The sequence below is a fragment of the Equus przewalskii genome, chromosome 28, assembly GCF_037783145.1.
Source record: "Equus przewalskii isolate Varuska chromosome 28, EquPr2, whole genome shotgun sequence".
NCBI classification, from domain to species: Eukaryota; Metazoa; Chordata; class Mammalia; order Perissodactyla; family Equidae; genus Equus; species Equus przewalskii.
The window spans coordinates 19,221,493-19,243,476 of NC_091858.1; the positions used below are offsets into that span (position 1 = coordinate 19,221,493).

The 21,984-nt window shown below is 38.0% G+C and overlaps 1 protein-coding gene across 4 annotated transcripts in view; it reads left to right on the forward strand.

The window, feature by feature from the left end:
* The window catches only part of ZDHHC2 (zinc finger DHHC-type palmitoyltransferase 2), a 65,217-nt gene that overhangs the window by 20,345 nt on the left and 22,888 nt on the right, over positions 1 to 21,984 (forward strand). For 2 of the 4 annotated variants that reach the window (XM_070598293.1, XM_008529155.2), the window contains exons 2-6: positions 6,582 to 6,608; positions 8,128 to 8,222; positions 15,233 to 15,353; positions 19,897 to 19,966; positions 20,718 to 20,750. In XM_070598293.1, the coding sequence (XP_070454394.1) occupies positions 6,582 to 6,608; positions 8,128 to 8,222; positions 15,233 to 15,353; positions 19,897 to 19,966; positions 20,718 to 20,750 (346 nt within the window). Of the gene's footprint in view, positions 1 to 6,124; positions 6,298 to 6,581; positions 6,609 to 8,127; positions 8,223 to 15,232; positions 15,354 to 19,896; positions 19,967 to 20,717; positions 20,751 to 21,984 lie in introns of those variants that run through there. The other 2 variants (XM_070598294.1, XM_070598295.1) reach the window with 2 other exon arrangements.

Sequence of the window (21,984 nt, forward strand, 5' to 3'; positions counted from 1 at the left end):
TGGTGGCCAGTTATTTGGTTAAACACCAGTCTAGATGTTGCTATGAAGGTATTTTTTAGATGTGATTAATATTTGAATTAATAGACTTTGAGTAGACCAAATTACCCTCCATAATGTTGGTGGGCCTAATCCAATCAGTTGAAGGCCTTAAGATAAAAGAGTGAGGTCCCCCAAAGAAGAAGGAATTCTGCCATTAGACTGCTTTTGGACCCAAGATTGCAGGATTGACTTCTCCCTGGGTCTCCAGCTTGCCAGTCTGCTCTGCACATTTCAGACTTGCCAGCCCCCACAATCATGTGAGCCAGTTCCTCAAAATACATCTCTCTTTCTGTGTCTCTATGCACATACACACACACCCCCGATGGTTCTGTTTCTCTGGAGAACTCTAGTACACAGGGTTGGAAAACTCTACAGAGGGCCGGATAGTACATCTTTTAGGCTCTGTGGGCCATACTGTCTCTGTCACAGCTATCGAGCTCTGCCATTGTAGCACAAAAACAGCCGTGTAAATGAATGGGTGTGTCTGTGTTCCAATAAAACTTTATTTACAGAAACAAGTGTCTGGCTATATTTGGACCAAGGGCTGTAGTTTACTGACCCCTGGATTAAATGATTGCTTGATAATTTATGCAAAAGAGGTAAGAGGGGGCTACTTTTTTTGAGGGGGGTATACATTTTTAAGGATGTTTATTCAAGCCAGGTTTGGATCAAGAAGCAGTTTGTCATCCTTTTGTATATTTGGGCTGATTACTTTGGCTGACAGTCTCTCTCTTCAGCTTTGGTTTTACCTGTTTTATTATTTTTTTTTACAAAATGGTTTTCTTTGTTTTTAGGTATGCTTTTTTGGTGAGGAAGATTGGCCCTGAGCTAACATCTGTTGCCAATCCTCCTCTCTTTTTTTTTTTTCCTCCCTAAAGCCCCAGTACGTAGTTGTATATCCTAGTTGTAAGTCCTTCTAGTTCTCCTATGTGGGACGCCGCCACAGCATGGCTTGATGAACGATGCGTAGGTCCACACCCAGGATCTGAATCAGCGAACCCTGGGCCGCTGAAGCGGAGCACGCGAACGTAACCACTGGGCTCCAGGGCTCGCCCCATGCCTGTTTTATTTTTACACGAGAATTTCTTAAACATACTACTACAATAAAAAAGTGTTGCTCCTCTCAAATCAAAACTGATGACTGACCAATCAGCCTTTTCTCTAATGCCCCACTCTGTTTCTCAGAGGAATGATTAATGAGAGAGGAAATAGAACTGGCAACCCGACTACCAGCCATGCAGTGTATATGACTGTTCCAGATTCCAGGTTGTAATCCTTAAAGGCCTTCATTTTCCTCTTGGCAAACAGGAACACCCTTGGTAACTCTGGTAATAATTTACTGTTCTTGCTTTTTCTCTTCCTCTACGCTATCAGTGCCAAGAAAGTGCTGTGATTCCTTAAGATCTTTCAAGAAGTCAGACTCCTTGCTGCCTAGCTGTGCCACAATTAATCAGGGAAGAATTTTAAGTTCTGGAGGCATATTGGAATGTTAGAAATCTCTAAAGCAAAATATGATCATTATAGATTGTGGATCAGAAAGAAATTAAGCTAATCCATGATAAAATTAGGCAAATAATTTCTTTTGAGGAAGATTAGCCCTGAGCTACATCTGCTGCCAAGCCTCCTCTTTTATTTTATTTATTTTTTTGCTGAGGAAGATTGGCCCTGAACTAACATCCATGCCCATCTTCCTCTACTTTATATATGGGACACTTGCCACAGCATGGCTTGATAAGCAGTGCATAGTTCTGCACCCAGGATCCAAACCTGCGAACCCCGGGCTGCTGGAGCGGAGCATGTGAACTTAACCACTGGGCCACCAGGCTGGCCCCTAGGCAAATAGTTTTTGAAATGAAAATTAAAATTGTGGCCCGCGGCGTTACCATTGTATGCAATTGGATGGTCAACCAGATATATGAATGGTAAATGTTTTAGTGTAATGACAGCACTGCTGTTGTTCCCAAGCGTCAGTTGCATCTAACTTCTTTGGGATGAATGTAAGATTTAGGCCTTGGGGGGAAAAAAAAGTAATTGCTTTTATTCGTTAAGTTAAACAGATGGTGTCACATCTAAAATAGATCTTCTCACTTTAAGAGAAGTTCTCACACGGACTGCCGCATCGAGAAGGAAGTTTTTATGTCTCATTATTACTCTATGCTAAGGATGAGTACCACCGTTTTTGTTTATACTAAGCAAGTTTCTGCAATGACATAGCTTTGTAAAAAGGCAAGATATGGAGATAGAAGTTATTTTTCAGCTTTTATTTTCACTTGCAAAGTCTATTTTCACATTCAAAATTTTGCATTTCTTTCAAAAGGCTGTACAAAAAAATTACTTTTCTGTTGTAATTTTTTTTCATATTTAGTCCCCTTTCCTGTATGTTATGTGGTACAGTTAGTATTAGCAAAGTTAAACATTGTATATTATAATTGTTTTTATATTCGAGAGGCACTGTGTTAAGTACATGACATAGATCACTTCTTTTCATTCTCGCCACAGCTCTAATGGTACAGCTACTGTCATCATTACATTCATTTTGTGATGGAATAGGTGGAACAACTCTGAACTCACAAGTGGCAGAGAGAGGATTGAGCTTTGCCTGTCTTGAGCCAGAGCATTTGCTCTTTAGTGCTGTCAGGCTTAGTAAGATCTTTTTCATTTTGCTAAATTGAACTATAAAAAAGTAAAATACTAAGGAAGAACCAAAACTAAGAGAGAAAAACCCTACAAACTTATAAAATCTTCTGTCTTGCTTGAAGCCAGCATCTTATTCCACCTTTTGCTTTTTAGAGGATCATGGACCGATGTGTCTTCTGCTCTCTCCTTGTGAATGAGGTACAGGTATCCTCTTCACTTCTGAGAAATATACATACCAGCAGGGGAATACAGATAAGATTACTTTCGGTTTTGTAAATTACTAGCTGAGTTTCTATGGTTTGCTAGATGTGTAAAAGAAATGACTTCTTTCCTGAGTCTTTCAAGCCCACAAAAGAAAGAATTAACATTTCTCATAGGTCAGCTTTGGTATTCCACTTTCAAGTGATTCAGATTGTGTTTCCTTCTGTTTGTCTAAACCACTTTTTGATTCAGTCAACTTTTATGGGGCAGATACTCTATGCCTGTTGTTGTGCTTTAATGAGGAACTAATTTTAATATGATCCAGTAGAGCCCAAAGTCATAACATGTTGTCACATGCGTGAAACTTTAAAATTGAAAATAAAAGGATTTCTGGGATAGAATTAATGAATGTCCTATGTACTGTGACTGAGTAAAGCTCGTTTGCCTCCATTTTACTTTAATGAAAAACAGAAATAGAAGGCTGGCCTTGTGGCCTAGCAGTTAAGTACACAAGCTCTGCTTCACCGGCTCAGGATTCACTAGTTTGGGATCCCGGTGTGGACCTATGCACTGCATAACTATGCACCGCATATCAAGCCGTGCTGTGGCAGGCGTTCCACATATAAAGTAGAGGAAGATGGGCACAGATGTTAGCTCAGGGCCAGTCTTCCTCAGCAAAGAGAGATGGATTGGCGGCAGATGTTAGCTCAGGGCTAATCTTCCTCAAAAGAAATTAAAAAAGAAATAACTATATTAATTACCTGGTTTAGCTGGTTTTAAGAAAATGTGATAAAGAGGGCCATAAAACATTTGAAATTTCTATATGTGTACAGTTGGAGAATAAATATCAGCATAATTTTAAGTAGACCAAATTGAAATTCTGTGAAATAATAAAATTAAATAATACTGGATAAAACTCAAAATTTACATTACAACCCACTTGTTGTTTTTGGAAGATCCATCATAAATATGTTCAGTATTGCTGTTTAATTCTCATATTGATATAAATAATCAAATTAGATTTGACTTACCATCTATATTTTTCCAAAAATGAACCTTTATTTTCCATAATATCTTTATGTACGTATATATATTAGAAACATATATGTGGCTAAATAGCAACCTTTTCTTAAACAGTCATTTATGAACAAAAGTATTTGCATTTGAAAATCACCTTGTATTTGGTGTGTTTTTATGAGAAAGGAAATGTTGAAATTGACAACTCTTCCACTGAATTGAAAATTACCAGATGAGTCGTTGACTCACTAATTAGGTAAACACGGTTAGAGAAGATTAATTGCCTCAATATAAAGCAAAACCTAGTATATTATAGTTCATATATCTGTTAGTGAAATAGGTTAATTTGAAAGTTTTGATACTGGTATTTAATCAAAGATAAGTCATAAGGTTTTGTAGTATTTACTAAATCATTTGAAAATAGTTAAATACAACTTTATTTGCAACATATGTAACAGATGCAGGATTACTGTCCAGAAGATATAAAAATCCTCTCAATAAGTAAAGGAGAAGTAGACAACAGGAAAGTGATAATTCACTCAGAAGAGATAGGAAAAACCAATCATTTTTTAAATAATGCTAAACTTCACTAGTAATCGGGAAAATAAATACTAAAACAATAATTTTTGTTTTGGGCTAAAATAGTAACAAAAGTTAAAGACTTCTTTTACATTTGTAGGACATTGGACAGGCTCCTAATGTTGTGGGAGTGTAATTGATACAGTGTTTTTGGACTTTCATATTTTACTCTGTAAACGTTATTGGAATTGTTTACCATAAGCATGCATCCATGTATAACTTGTTGAATTGAGAAAAAAATAGAGGATCTGTGGATTTTGAAGTAGAGTTATGGAAAAAAAAAACTTTGAAGGGCAAAAATAGCTTTAAAAAACATGTCTTTGAAAGCACATCCAGCCCTTACGGGGTCCAAGTCAAAAAGATTGTCAGCTCATCCTAAGTGTACTTTTTCCTTTTTCAATGTCATTTTGTTTGACTATTTTCAATTCTGACAGCTAGAGTCATGGGTTAATAACAAAACATTTTCTTTAAATCACCAGCACCTCTGGAATGGTCGTTAAGGGTCATTTATACGTAAATGCACAAATGGAGTAAATTGCTTTTCCATGTCCTTAGATTAGCTGAATGACTGGACATTTTGATCCAAGGAAGACTTGTATGTAGTCAATGCCTTAGCACTTTTGAAGACAGGGAAGTCAGTGCCTGGAGAGAAATGCGTAAAATGGGAGCAACAGGGTCAGCTGTAAAAGACAAGCTTGCCACACGTCCTTCCTATGCCCTCAGACTGACCACTTCAGAGCTTCTGTGTGAGCGAACTCTGACTCTCTAGCCTCTGATTTACAGGCCCACTCGTGGAACAGGCCTTTTGTAAGTCAAAGATCGTCTGTGATTGCCTTTCCATTCTGGGGGTCAGGAATGTGGAAGGAAATTAAGAGCCCAGGAAACGTTTAAAGAAGCCACATCAAGGTTGATGAGATCTGGGAATCACGTATTATTTGGGCTAAAAGAGAACATTTAAGGGGGAGAAACAATAACTTCAAATACATGAAGGTCTGTCATTCAGATTTTCTGTTTACTGCTACGGATTGGAAGCCCAGATACCATAGGCGGAAGCGCAAAGAGGCTGATTTCAGCACACTGTAATCTTACAGTCATTCTTAGAGCAATCCGGTAATGCAATGGGCTGCTCTCCAGAACTGTGGGCTCCTGCCGGCTCTAGAAACGCCTAAACTGACAGTCATTACCTCTCTTGGGAAGAGGTTAGTGGATCAGGTAATCTTAAAAATCTCTCACAACATTACCCTCTGATTCCGGTGCTTCTTAAGGCAGTGGAAGTGTATTCCAGGACTAAGGCCTGGAACATGACACCTCTTTGAAAAGCCGAATAGGAACAAAAATATGTAAATAAACAAAGTCAAATCTTCCTTGCTACAACTGAGAAAGGCCAAAACTTCCAAAAGGGTTTACTACAAATGGAGGAAGAGCAAATGGGAAACACAAGAAGTAAACAATACGAAACATAAGAAAACTGCCGAGGTGACTAAATACAGTTTCTTGTCGCAGCTTGTTTTTAGCTCTGTGGTCCCTATTCTAATCTACCTGCCACCTTGGGACGTTTACAACAGCCCCTAAGAGATGCAAGTTTCTCAGGCACACTGTACGTAGGGAGCAGTTAGTCACTGGGCACAAGAATTTGTCCTTATAAAACCTTGAAAAGAAGCGTGTGTGCCGTGGACACATTTTTTTTCTTTCTGGAATGCTAACTAGATGGTTGCCAGGTTTTAAAGAGCAATAGTGTCTCTGGAAACATGGTGACCTGGAGAACATTGCTTTTATCTGAACTCTGTCGTTGGAAGAAAAACCGAGAAGCCAGCTGAGTCAGGAGTAAGACCCCCAAGGGGGCATGCTTGATGGTCTTTGTTTTCTGTGGGAGCCAGGGCTCAAGGACCCACAGAGGCGTGTCTGAATGCGGCCACCAGTCTGCCTTCTCGACCCTCTCTCCCGCAGTGCTCACCTCTCCTCTAAAGAAAGTTGAACAAATATTTACAGAACGTTGGTTTGAAGGGGAGCCAAATTATTAACCTACTCAGGTACCCTGTCAGGCCCTATGTTTGCCATAAGCTTCCTATAACCTATAACCTATCTCTTTTTTCTGTTTATTTCTGTAGTGTCCATGGAAGACATTGGAGAACAAGGTAAGATATGTTATTTTATTATTTTAGATATAAAATTTAAAAAATAGTTTGAAAAACAAATAGCATTCAGATTTGGTTGGAATGAAGAAATTATACTTTGAGAATATGGAGACAAGATGGGGTTAAAGGCACCTCATTCTCTTAGTCCCTGGACTGAATTCTGACAGACGCTTGGCAGAGAACTCTACCCTAAATGGAAGTCGTGGTGCCAAGTTCCTTGTGGCTTTGAGATATGGGAATATCAACAATTTCCTGTGTCAGCTCAGAGTATTACCTCATATCTGAGTTGCCTACATAATTCATGAAAAATATCATTGCTCTAGTCATCTCACACTGATTTAAGTGTCTGATTGAATAATTTCATTTTTTAATGATTCTATAAATATGAGTATCATCATTCTTTAAAAATGTTTAGAATTCCTATTAAAAGTTTTAAAATACCAAACATGCTATATTTCAAATTAGTGTATTTTATTCAACTCTCTCTTACAGAATTAAGTTATATATTAATGTATTATCCAGGATTAATCATTATCATTGTGTACAAAATTGATATGGTTTATTTGCATAGAACTTCAAGACTGAAACACAACACAGAGTGTGTTTATATCCATTATCTGAAAAAAGTGTTCACAATGCTTTTCTTAACAACTGTCTCATGAGATAAATAAGACCCTTGAACTCCTGTTGGAGGAAGTCTCTCTTTGTCCAAATGGTCTCTGTTTAAGTATGTTGTCATTAAAACAGTGAGGGCCACCAAATTTGATTAGAGCCCGAGCAAATAAGCAAACAGAAATAGGAAGTGCTTTGGCTATTCTTTGTCAGTAAAGCAAGGTTCTTTTTTTTTTTTTTTGAGGAAGGTTAGCCCTGAGCTAGCATCTGCCACCAATCCTCCTCTCCTCTTTTTTGCTGAGGAAGACTGGCCCTGAGCTAACACCCATGCCCATCTTCCTCCACTTTATGTGTGGGACGCCTGTCACAACATGGCTTGACAAGCAGTGCATAGGTCCGCACCCAGGATCTGAACCGGCGAACCCTGGGCTGCCAAAGCAGAACGTGCGAACCTAACCACTGTGCCACCAGGCCAGCCCCTAAAGCAAAGTTCTTAAAGCCTGACTGCTGTAACATTTGTTTAATGGTGTGTTTATTATTTAAGTTCATTGGCGTAACTGCCTTATTTTGACTATTTAGGAAAGGTCCCTTTTGGCCATTTTGCCAATAGACGGGCTTGACTACAGATGGAGGTTCTAATCATGGGCATAATTATGCATGGAATATTTATGCATTATTACAGTTTTTTTAAAAACTCCTGGTTGTAGGTATAAAAATTTATTATTTGAGTTGTGCTTATTCCAGTGTGATATAAATGAACTTATTTACAATAATAAAAATTCAAAATAAAATGTATTTATTATAATTGGTAATTTTGTTATGTTAGAACAGGCAGATCTTTTGTAAATACCATGATTTTAGTATGGATTTGCATATTACAATGCTAATTATGTTTCTCTCATTGTAGTTGTGTGCCTGATTGCTTATCATCTACTTTTTGCAATGTTTGTGTGGTCCTATTGGAAAACTATCTTTACATTACCAATGAATCCTTCAAAAGAAGTAAGTTAAAACGCTAGTAAAGTTATTCTAAAGATGGAAATCAATAATACTGATGTCTGAAGAATGAACTTTGTCTTTTTATTAATGTTGAAACTGAGTGTAGTGATTTTCTTTTTTATTAATATGTGTATTAGTAAATACTTGAATTTTCATTTGGCAAATATTATTTTTGCACTGGAAGAGCATTATATTTCCAATATTAAATCTGTTATGTGTTCCATTTCTGCTTTAGAGTCAGACATTAGGATGGGTGGATGGATGGGTAGAACTGAAGGTAGACATGCTTCTATTATAATTATCATGCTAGTGGTATATTAGTTGGCTGTCAACCACCAGAAACAACAACATCAACAATATAACGATTTAATAGTTTTCTCTACATTCAAAATCTGTAGCTAGTCCATAGCTGCACAGGACCCAGGCTCCTTCTATCTTGTTGCTCTGACATGTATAGCCTCCATGTGCAGCGTCAACCCTCTTGTCTTAAGATGGCTGCTCCAGTTCCAGCCATCGTGTCTACATTCCAGCCAGCAGGCCAGAGAAAGTAGGAAAGAGTAGTAGAAGTAAATGTTCTTCCTTTTAAGGACACTTTCTGGAAGTTGCTGATGCCATTTCCACTTAAATTTAGAACTTAGATATAAGACCACAATTACTTGCACAGATGGCTGGGAGTATAGTCTTTATTCTCAGTTGCCATATTAAGCATGTTAGAAGAAGGAACGCCTGGATATTGGGGGACAACTAGCTGTCTTAGCTACATAATGCTTTAAGTAGTGTGATATAATCAAATTTCATTTTGAATAGATCATTCTGGCTAACTCTTTGTTTCTGGGTCTTTCATCCTGATTAAGTGTTCTTAGAGCAAAGGACTGCGTCTTACTCATTTTTGTATCCTTGGCACTTAGTCCAATACATGTTTGTTGAATAGAAAGAAACTTTGCTCCAGTAACAATAGTGTCATTTTAGTAGGCCAAGTGAAAAAAAAAGATCTAGATGTCACTGTAAATTGTTTCCTGAAATAATCTGTTTGAAATGCCCCAGGGTCAAAAATGCCAATAAATATGTATATGACCTGGGAAAGGATATTAAAAACAAAACCACAGGTACTTGCACAGAATTAATGGTATGCTTGGCCTAGAATGCGTTAGATATAGCCTTTTTTTTCTTCTGTATCTACTGATTTTTCTTTCCTACCTCTTTTTTCCTCCTTCCTATCATATTTGCTGCATTTCTATCATCTCTCTTACCCCCATCCTGGCCTTAGTTGTAGGTTTGAAGGAAAATGCTGACTTCTGTCCTAGATGATCTCTTCCACTCTGGTAGTTTATCATGACCTCTGTCTTGACAATTTCCAAATCTATTTGTAGCTCTGACCTCTCCCATGAATTTCAAACTTACTTATCTCCCTGCCAAACATAGTTCCTTGATCAGTCCACTGACACCTCAAATACAGCACATCAAAAACCGAAGTCACCACCTCTCCTCCCCCAAACCATGACTCATCTGTTTCTTACACCAGTTGATGGGGCTTTGTCCAGCTTGGTAGCCAAGCTTGAGTCCTCCCGCTTCCTTGCCCCTCCCCCAACACCCAAATCCTGCTGATGTTTTCACTTCCTAATTTTTCCTCCTTAGGTCCAACCCCTTTTTCTTTTTTATCATTGCCCTAATCAAGAGTCTCAATCATCTCTTTCATCCTAGACGTTGCATTCTTCTCCTACACGGTGTCCCTGTTTGCAGACTTGCCCACATTCCCTTCCCAGAACTCTATAAAAATTCCTCCTCCACCCTGAAGCTGGAATGATTCATCCAAAAACAAATTTAACCCTTTCACTCTACTGCTTGTATCTGTTGAGTGATTCCACGTGTCCCACAGGGTGAAGTCCAGTCTCCCTGGTCTGGCAACAATGACTCATCTAAATTTCTGACTTCCTCTTTATACTCGGGTAGCTCTTAGATGCATGTAGTTTCCTTTATACACCATGCCATTATTTTCTTTCCAGAATATTCTTATCTCCTTTCTCATCCGAATAACTCTATTTTTATTCATAGTGGCAATTCCTTCTTGGTCTTCTTTGCTGGTTCTTCAGTATATCCTGAGCCTCTAAAGCATTGGATTGTTCCAGAGCTCAATCTTTGGAACTCTTCTCTTATTTATCTACATTATGACTTTATATATTGTCTCATTGCTACAGCTCTCAAATTAGTATCATTAGCCAGGTCCTCTCTCCTAAACTCCAAACTCATTTCCAGTTACCTATTTGGCATCCAGTAGGATTTTCAAATTCAACATACCTGAAAGCAAACTTCTGATTTGCCATCCACTCCCTGAATCCTCCTATGCCGAAAGTTTTCCCTTCTCAATAATGGCAACTCCATTCTTCCAGTTGTTCAGGTCAAAAACCTTGGAGTCATCCTTGGCTACTCTTTTTCTCCAAAGCCCTACATCTAGTCAGTCAGCAAACTGTGTAAGCCATAACCTCAGAGTACCCACAGTGTGAGCCATACCTTCAGAGTACCCACAGTGTGAGCTATACCCTCAGAGTACCCATGGTGTGAGCTCATACCCTCAGAGTACCCATGATGTGAGCTCATACCCTCAGAATACCCATGGTGTGGGCTCATACCCTCAGAGTACCCATGGTGTGAGCTCATGCCCTCAGAGTACCCATGGTATAAGCCATACCCTCAGAATACCCATGGTGTGAGCTCATGCCCTCAGAGTACCTACAGTGTAAGCCATATCCTCAGAGTACCCATGGTGTGAGCTCATGCCCTCAGAGTACCTACAGTGTAAGCCATACCCTCAGAGTACCCGTGGTGTGAGCTCATGCCCCTCCACGCCTTCCACCTTCATCCAAACCACCCGTATCTCTCGCTTGCATATTTCCAGTTCCCGTTTGACAGGTTTCCTTGCTTTCGTACTTCCCCTCTTCTGTATATTTTCAACGCAGTATCCGGAGTAAATCTTTCAAAACACTAAACAGATCATAGCACTCTTCTGCTTGGAACTTTCCTATAATATCTGAGCTCACTTAGAGTAAAAACCTAATTCCCTACTACAGGCTAAAACACTGCACATGGCCTGGCCCCACAGCACCTCTCTGTCCCTCATTAATGCTCTTTTAATCACATTGGTTTCCTTGCTGTTCTGTCAACATGCTAACCATGGTCCTCCTTCAGGGGCCTTGAAACCTGCTGCTTCCCCTTGACCTGGAACTCTCTTCCTACAGATAACTGCATGGCCAGGTCCCTCATTTTCCTCCTGTCTCCAAATCTCTGCTCAAGTGGGACCTTATCTTGGAGACCTTCCATAATGACTCTGTATAACCTAGCAAAACCCTCTCCCTGGCGTTCCCTATAAACCTTACTTTGCTGGATTTTTCTCCAGAGCATATCATTTTATAATTCATTGCATTTTCATTTTTTATACCTTTGCTGGAATGTAAGCTCTACAGTGGTATGCACTTTATCTGTTCTGTTCACTAATCCATCGCCACTACCTAGAGCAGTCTCTGACCCATACAAGGTACTCAGTACATGTTTGTTGAATGACTGAATGTGGGGAAGAGGTTATATGTACAGATGCAGGTTTGTATGTATAACTTTGGCAGGAAGTTGAAGTGACTTCTGATTTCTCCCTAAAGTTATATGTGAGATCATCAGCTAATCATGAGGGAGGCGGCTTGTTGGAGCTTTGGGGGAGCAGAGAAGGTTTGAAATAGTGGTTGGAGAGAGTGGAAAAGTGAAATGATACAGAACACAGAAGAAATAACACAGTATTGTGGCAGCAGTCGAGATTCATAACAGTGAATTGACAGCTGTGCCTGGCTGTGTTGGATGATTTTTCTACAAAAGATACATGCCTTATTCGATTTCTACAACTGTGTGACAAATATTATTTATTACCATTTTACAAATGGAGCAGTAGGCTCTGAACATTTGTTAATTATCCTAAGGCATCTAGTGTTAGTGTCCAGCAGAGCTAACATTCAAACCAAAGTTGTTTTGACCATCAAGGCTACACTCTTGTCACTACCCCACACTCCAGCATGGAGAGTGGACACCACGTGGGTGGATGTGCCCAGGACATCAATTGGAGCATGGAGAAAAGATAGCACAACTTCTATTTCTCTATTATTCTTTTAATGTTTCTCTTTTTTAACATTTCATACATAAGGTCCATAATATATTAGCTAACAGTATATTTATAAACAAATAAATATGCATATATTGGCAGTACAACCTCAAATTATTTTTCACTGCCAGGGGTACGTGATCAAAAGAGTCTGAAGACCATTATTGTGAAAGAAAGAGCCCTTGATTGCTGGTTAAGAATTTTAAGGTCATTCCATTTGTAAAATGCAAGATCTTGGGCTAATCTTCTAATTAATCAGCTTCTAATTAATCTAATTAATTTACAAGTAATCCCTTACTTATAAAATGAGGCTCCTTGACTTAAATTGACAATAATGTGTTCTCAAGTGCTAAAGATCTTTGGAAAATGGGACTAAAAAAGTAGGAGAGGAGATAATATAAGAAAACAATGTTAATATATTCTTGTCACTATTGAGAGAATATAAGAATTCTGGAACATATGAATTAAAATTTACCTTTTTCATAGCAAGTTGTTAAGTAGATACTATTTTCTCAATTTGTAAGTTTTTCTCTCAACATGAAAGTAATATTACCATACTAAATTATATTTTGAAAATGGAGTCTAGGCAAAAAGAAAAAGAAAAAAGAAAGACTATGCCACCGCACTAATTCAGCCAGTTTACATTCTGAGTTTCTTTCTAGTTGTTTTTCCTAGTTGTATCCAGAGTGCACAAATTCCAATTTTTTTTCATGTGATAGCCCATCATTGGTTTATCGTAATCTTTAATAATGGCATGATATTCTTACTGAAACGTGTAAACCTTAGTCATATCCCAACTTTTCATATTATAAATAATAATATTAACCTGTTTGTACATAGAGCTGTAACTTTATTTTGGATGATTTCCTTAATATAAATTCTCAGAAGTAGAATTACTAGATCAAAGAAATTTAAGTCACTTGCCAAACTGTTTCCCAAAAGGACTATAGCAATTTGCAATGCCACCGATTTCATCAGACTCTTGACATTGCATCTTGTTATTACGAAAATGGTTGCCAATTTAATAAGCAAAAAAAGTTCTATGTTTTAAGTTGTACATTTTAGATACTGTGAGATTATATGTTTATTTTTGTCCTAAGGGGAAAACAACTAGCAAAAAAGGAAATACAGTTCTTTGAGTTTTCTGTTTATTTGTCATTAGATTTTAGGTTTTTTTCCTTAATTTGTATCCTCTTAAAATTATACTCTCCTTTAATCTGAAAACTTAGATTTGAGCCCAGATCTTGGCTTCTAACACCATTCTCCAGTAAAAGGAAGGAGAAATGGCTTTCCTTGGAGAAATGTCTGTTTCTAGAACTCGGGCAGGAAATATTCAAGATGAGCCTGGAGCACTTGCAGTGCCAGAAAGTAAGGAATCGCTCCTCTTCCAAAAATAAATAAAGTATATTGATGGTAATATGTTGAAGTACCCAGGAGCCAACTGAGGACTCCGGTGACCAAAGCTGGAAAAATTCGAGCAACAAAGTAAATAAAATAGTGTTAGATTATAACCCAAAGTATCAAATAAATATCTATAAATCTACTGATATAAATAAATGATTGAATGAGTAAATAAATGGAGAGAGGGAAAAATCTCTTTTATAGAAAAATAATTTATGCAAATACTCTGCCTTCAAAGAGGGGAAGAATAAATTGTCACTTCTTAAATGTGGGCTTGATATGCTAAATCCCTTCTGAAGAGTACAGGATGGAAATGGGGAAATAATGAGTAATTTTGCAGTGGAGAAACCTGACAAAACTCCCTTAGCCAGCTGCTCGAGGTCCACATAAACGGATGTCATGTTGATGGTACCTTCCCTTGATATGACGTGATGAGAACAGCACTTTATCTCTGTGGTCTTCCTCCTCAAAACCCATAACCCCAGTCTAATCTTGAGAAAAACGTCAGACAAATTCCAGTAGAGAAGCATCCTACAAAATACTTGAACAGCACAGCTCAAAACTGTCAAGGTCAACCAAAAAAAGGAAAATCTGAGAAACTCTCACAGCCAAGAGGAACTCAAGGAGAGATGACAAATAAACGTACTGGGGGGTCCTGAATGGGATCCTGGAACAGAAAAAGATACTCAGTCAAAACTATGGAAATCTAAATAAACTATAGGCTTTAGTTAGTAATAATGTATCATATTGATTCATTCATTTTGCTAAGTGTGCCATACTAAAATAGGATGTTAATAATGTGAGGAACTCGGTGAGAGGGTATGTGGAAACTTGTACTAATTTTCTCGATTTCTCTATAAATCTAAAGTGTTCTAAAAATAAAAAACTGTTTAAACAAAAAGAAAACAGGATGTGTCAGCCGGCCAAGGACTGCCACACTCTCGAGGTTGGTGGCAGGTCAGGTATGTTATCTTTTCCACCCGAGGCAATTTTCCATTCCTTCAGATCTCTACAAATGTCATCTTTCTTAAAATCTGTGACATGCCTTTGTACATAAAAGTGCTCTGAGGGAGGAGACTGTATATTTGGCTCATTTCCTGGTAGAAGTAGATTTTTTTGACATTCATATTATACAAGTAACAATTCTATCAACCTGTATTGGGTTTATTTGGACCTGATGCAACTAATACCTGGATAGAATTCTACAATTAGTAAAACATTTTTACATACTATTCCTTTTGAGTCTCACAAACATCTGAGAAAGTGGATATTGTTATAATCATTCCCTCTTTCACAGGCATAAAAAATGATCCATGAAGTTAAGAGACTTGCCCAGATTTCAAACTCTCTTACCTCTCTGAATATATATGCTATATACCATTAATATTTTATAGATACTTTTTTCTAGGTATAGTGGACCAATATGTTATCATTTCTTTGAAAATACTGATTAAAGTTTAAATTTATTCCACAGTTCCATCTCTCTTATGCAGAGAAAGAATTGTTGGAGCGAGAGCCAAGAGGAGAAGCCCATCAGGAAGTTCTTAGGCGAGCAGCCAAAGATCTTCCCATCTATACCAGGACCATGTCTGGAGGTAGATGTCAATAATGAGTGCTTTAGTACAATAGGTTGTGGTGACTGTTAGAAAGCATATTTATATTCTTGAAACTACCAAACACTCATTGAGACACAGTGTGTAATAGCTTGAATTACTTTGAAATCTGTACTGTATAATTCCATAAAACAGAATGGAAACATGAATAACACTGTGGCACAGCAATCTCAACCAAATCAGAACTGAGTTAACTTCTGTTCTGCCCGCTTAGTTGTGACTCAGTAGAGATGTTAGAAGTGCTGAAATCTTGATTTATAGTTGTATTCTTTTTCTTTTTTTGCTGAGGAAGATTTGCCCTGAGCTAACGTCTATGAGAGTCTTCCTCTATTTTGTATGTGGATCGCCACCACAGTATGGCCACCAATGAGTGGTGTAGGTCCCCACCTGGGAACCAAACCTGGGCTGCCAAAGTGAAGCATGCCAAACTTAACCACTAGGCAACGGGGCCAGCCCTTGTATTCATTTTTAAAGTTTAAACTATAGAGCCAGCCCTGACGGCCTAGTGGTTCAAGCTCAGCGTGCTCTGCTTCAGTGGCCTTGGTTCTGTTTCCAGGCGTGGAAATATACCACTCGTCTGTCAACAGCCATGCTGTGGCAGCGGCTCATATAAAGAACCAGAAGAACTTAAGACTACACACAACTATGTACTGGGGCTTGCGGGGGGAAAAAAGGAAGAAAAAAGGAGGAAGATTGACAGATGTTAGCTTAGGACAAAACTTCCCCTGCAGAAAATAAATAAATAAAGTTTTAATTATATACCTTCCTATTCTTATTTAATTTAAAGGAGCAAAATCTACAATGAACATAACATTGATAATTTTACATAAATTTATTTTTTAATTTTATTTATTTATTTATTTATTTTTTTGAGGAAGATTATCCCTGAGCTAACTGCTGCCAATCCTCCTCTTTTTGCTGAGGAAGACTGGCCCTGAGCTAACATCCATGCCATCTTCCTCTACTTTATATGTGGGACGCCTACCATAGCATGGCTTTTGCCAAGCAGTGCCATGTCCACACCCAGGATCCCAACCGGCGAACCCCGGGCCACCGAAGTGGAACGTGTGAACTTAACCACTGCACCTCCAGGCCGGCCGTTACAGAAATTTAAAACAAATTATATAAATTACATAAAACTTAATTTAGGTATTGTTGCAATTTCTTTATCTTTAAAATTTATGCTAATATTTTTGCAAATGCAACTAAATTAATAAAACTATTTTACCTGAGTCAGATTTTTTAGGTAATTTAACAGCTATCTGATTAAAGAATTGTCTTAAAAACTGGCACACATGGGCTATTGATTACTTACTCACCAAGACTCACCCAGAAATTTTGTGACTTTAGACCTGTCTGGCCACTAACCCCATGTGACTGTTGAGCCCTTAAAACGTGGCTGGTCCAAACTGAGATGCGCTTTAAGTGTAAAATACTCAACTTGCAAGGACTTGGTATGAAAAAAAGAATGTGTATCTCATTAATATTTTTATATTGCTTGTATTTGTTTCTAACACATTTAGAATCATAATTGAATCAAACTCTGCCTCTCACACAATTTTTTGTGTTTGTTTTCCCTGTTTCTCAATGAGCAAGGAGTAATTTCTGCTTTAATGTTATGCCACTGCTTCTATCCCGCAAAGCCAGAGATGGGCTTGTGAGTGTTTGTGTATATTTACCCTATATAAACCTAAATGAGCACGGAGGAAATTTAAGCCCCCTGAACGTAAATGACTCCTGAGTCTCCAAAGCTGGTTAATGATGGCAGAAGATGCAAAAACCTCATCTCCTCCTTCCGAGTGCAGTGTTTTCCCACCATACCCCTTGATACACCGAATGATGAGAAAGGGGGAAGCATAAGTCCTACCAGAACAAAGTATTCATGTTCATTAATAATAACCGCTACACTTTGTATTTATAAGTCATCTCCTTGTGTAGTTTATATAACGTTAAGACTGACCTCTCTTGTTCCTCTCAGGTATTGTATGCCTGTTTCCTGAGATGAACTTAGGACTTCAAATATTTGTGACAGTCTGGAATAGAATCTGGATTTCTTAATATGATCTTTATTTATACTTTCAGTGCAAAAATTCTGCATGCCTGCTAAAATCAGTATTAACTAACTAGAGGAATTGACTAAATTAAATTCCACAAAGTGTAATAAATGGATTATAATGCTGGTGTGATTGATCCCCTTCTGGAATGTGTAGAATGTAACGATGAGCACGATGCAGAAAAACGTTCAGTGGAGCAGCCACAGTAGCACCAAGGCAGGAACGGGAGGGGGTCCTTCTCACCCACCCCACCCCACCCCCAGCCACACCCTTCTAAGACCCCATGTTCTGTGGATAACTTCCTTCCTCACTCTGGGAAAGTCTGTGGACTGAAGCAACTAAAAGGTTCAGTTGATGTTCACACACTTAGAATGAATTGAAGAAAGTGAGTGGTAATATACATTGGGATTTTACCATCCATTCTGAATCTCCAGTACCTCTCCAAACCCGAAAGAGAAAAATGCCATCTGGCTGGGTTAACCGGACTGCTGTGCAGAGAACAAATTCAACCATGTACAGACTTGGGCGTGGGGTGTGGGAAGGCAGGGAGTTAAGCCTGTTCATCTCGTTTCTGTTTCTCCTGTGCTTTCTTCTGATCCAGCCATCTTCCGCTTTCTTACAGGGCTCTCTGAACTTTATTGTGTTATTACTTGTTTTTATTTTTATTAATTAGGACTATTTACGTTTTTAGCTCTCTCTTGCCCTCCATCCTTTCCTACAAAAAAATTTTTGTCGATTTTGACCAGGAAGATAACAGTTAGAGGTGATGTAATTAGCTTATCATTTTGCACACAGATGTTGATATTGTTTTCTTTTCAACACTTGCCAGAAAGGTTTTAAATTACGTGAGTAATATATGAATAAATTCTCAAAAAATTCAAGCACGACAGCTAAAATAAAATTCCCCCTCAACTGTTAGGAGTTTTTAAATGATAATCAGACAGTTCATTTTAAATTACACTGGGATGATTTTCATTGAACATAATTTGACACCTGGAGTGTTTTTTAATTAAAAGACTAAATTTCTGTTTATGAAAGACTATACGCAAAACACTTATTGCTCTACTGTTTTGATTTCCTGTGAGTTCTTGCCCACTCTGATTTGAAAAGTGTTTTCCTGGTGTACTTTAAAGGCAAGATAATCACCATCTGGAGAGAATCTAGCCTTGCCCACCAAAACTCGCCTAGAAATTTTGTGACTTTAGACCCATGCCACCATTATGGTAGCCACTAGTCTCTCGTGGCTCTTGAACACTTAACATACAACTGTAGGTGTAGAATACAGAACAAGTTTCAAAGACATAGTATGAAAAATGATAAAATATGTCATTAACATTTTTATATTGATTATATGTTGAAATAATATGTTGGATGTATTAGGTAAAATAAAATATGTTATTCAAATTGATTTCCCCTGTTTTCTTTTTCCTTCTTTTAATGTGGCTCCTAGAGAGTTTGATAGTACACCTGGGGCTCACATTCTGTTTCTTCTGGACAACACTGCCTTGCACTTAATACTTTGCATGGGCCAGTGGTACCTGACAGCTTTGCCTGGAATGTACCTGAGAGATCTGTTCACTCAGGAGATGGGTAGGCCATGCCATTCATCTCTGCAGTTCCAGAGAACGAAAGCTGTAAGGGGACGATTAAGAACTTCTCTCAGTATTGAAAACAACTCCATATACACATTGTTGTCTCATTTTATTCTTAATTTATAGCAACTGTTTCCTTTTTCAGAAACTATAATATTAGCTCATCTAATATTGGTAATTATTTGTGGCAAGTATTTTTTCCAAATTTTCAATTCATTAGTTCCGTTTTACGGATGCTACTGGACTGCCCACTTCATAACTCCTTTCCTGTAATTTTGGTAGCTTGCTTGCATCCTGTAAGACATCTGTGTACTGAAATAGCATCTCCAAATCAGACATCCATGATTGTCTCTGATGTCTGTGTTAGAGGAGAGAGGATTGGGAATTCAGTTACGAGAATTAAAATTCTCTGTTGGAAGTACCTCCTCCAGTGCTCACTTCTAGTCTTGTATCTCACCCAACAGAGATGTTCCAGTTTAAGCAACTTAATCAAGATCATTCACAAATTTCTAAAATGTGGCTGTCTCCTCACCTGGTTATCCCAGTAGGGTGCAGGAAATAAACTGATTTAATGGAGGGAGACATTCTGTTTACTTTGAGAGAAATGGACACATTCTCACCCTTGTGACTACTGGCAATTGAGAATGGCTTAGAGAAATTTCCCCAAAAGACCCTCTACTGTTGGGAACCCTCTCCAGAGAGCTGAGGCTGGGGGCGACTCATTCCATTTTGCTATTTACAGAGTTGAATATCTCATTTTTACCTAATTTAAATTCAGTATGCTTTTGAAATTTAAATTTGGATAGATGATAGAAGCCGTTTAATTGTATATTCAGTTCACTGTTAAATTTAAGTCTAAGTGGAGCTTTTTGTTCCTAGCAATCCGATATTGTGACAGATGCCAACTTATAAAGCCAGATCGCTGCCATCACTGTTCCGTCTGTGATAAGTAAGAAAACTTTTCACTTCTAAAATGTCTACGTGCTGGTGGGCTTTTTATTTAACATGTTTCTTTTATCACTGTTTTTCCAAGTTGTTTCCTTTTCTCCTTATTCATGCTTCTCACACCTTTATTTAGGAAATATATTTGGCACAGTCACTTGCATTAATATGAATGTGGCTTAGGGTGCCAATCAATTGTCCCTTTTTCCCCAGATTCACACTGGCATGATGTGCACGATTTTTAGCAGCTCAGACTTGGCTAGTCCTATTTAACAAATACTTCTGTGACTCTTTGCCATCTTTATAGAGATATATATAGACTTCATGACATGTCAGATGTTATTATATACTTAATATACCAAAAGGACAGTACTGCTTGGCTTAAGGATTGATATTAAAGGAAAAGTTTTATACAGACATTCTGTTGATCTCTTGACATTTTACACTTTCTTTAGCATAAGATAGTTGTATGTTAACATATTGCATTGCATTGTTTTTAGAAAATGAGTTCTTTGATTTGCATCTTAAAGCATGTGTATTTTGAATTTAAAGTACTATTATCATGTCATAACTAGAATTGGCTATAGTGTTTATTATAGATCAGGACTTTTGCTATTATTCAATTTTTAGATAAGTCAATGATTTTGCAATATTTTACTTGCCACAGCTTTTTGTGAAATAACCATTTTATATTTCCTTTTTATAATTTAATGGGATTAAAATTTTAGGAGCTGTTAAGTTTTGTGTGTTTTTTTTAGATGTATTTTGAAGATGGATCATCATTGCCCATGGTGAGTATGGCTCTATATGTAAACAAGTTTCTGTCCTTATAACTTAAATTGAATCATTTAGCTATTTAAATCATTTGATAAATGAAATCTTGCCTTAGCTGACCTAGGAGGTACTTTCAGGTTTAGTTTCTAATGTTTGTTTATTTCACTCAAAAAGAGCCTTTATTCAGGAGAATTTCCACGAAATAATTTTAGAACAAGTAGGTTAACAGTCTAGAAGTTAATTTCTCCTGAAATTACCAAATACACATTAAACAAGGGTTGCCACTTAGAATTCATTAGTATTTTTTAAAATATTTCTGGGGACAGCCTGGTGGCGCAGTGGTTACATTCGCATGTTCCGCTTCGGCGGCCCGAGATTCACTGGTTTGGATCCCGGGCGTGGACTTCTGCACCGCTTGGCAAGCCATTCTGTGGCAGGCATCCCACATGTAAAGTAGAGGAAGATGGGCATGGACGTTAGCTCAGGGCCAGTCTTCCTCAGCAAAAAGAGGAGGATTGGCAGCAGATGTTAGCTCAGGGCTAATCTTCCTCACACACACACAAAAAAGAAACCTAAAAACATTTGTAAGTCATGAAATTAGGTAACTTGAAAGAGGGTTATTTGAAAGATCTAATTAAGTAATGAAGGTTGATTTTTCTACTTTTCCCTGTAATTTTTCCTCTCAATGTGCCCGTACCTGTGACAGCCACGCTAAGGTTGCCAGCCAGGTTGGGTTTGGACCTTAAGCATGATTATTCTCCAAGCCTTATCTCTTTCAGAGGTGGCTCAAGAGAAGGGTAGACATGCCCACAAATCTGCACTAGGTGTAGGTTGAAACATATGCAGACAATGGTTATCTTAGCTGTAAGGGATGGTAGGGGAATGTTGGGTTTACCGTCTTCTATATCTTTCTCCAGGATTCTTCTGCCTTTTCTCCACCTAGATTTTCTCTTTTATAGTGTGAAGGCTAGTTAACTCATGTGAGAATAATGTTCTTCTCAAAGAAAGATCTCAATAAATAACCTCCCTTTGTATTAATTTTCATTTGTAGTCATTCTTATGCTTCCTTCATTCTTTCATTCTCTTCATTCATTCTGTTCCTTTCTCAGCAAGTGGTTTTTTCCCTGATATCTTTAACTATAAGTCTTCTTCATCCTCCTTATGTTCTCTGTTGACCTGCCAGTAGCACACGCCATCAGTGCCCACCCATAGCCTGTGATGCACCGGTGAGGTCCGTGCACCTGCAGTGGA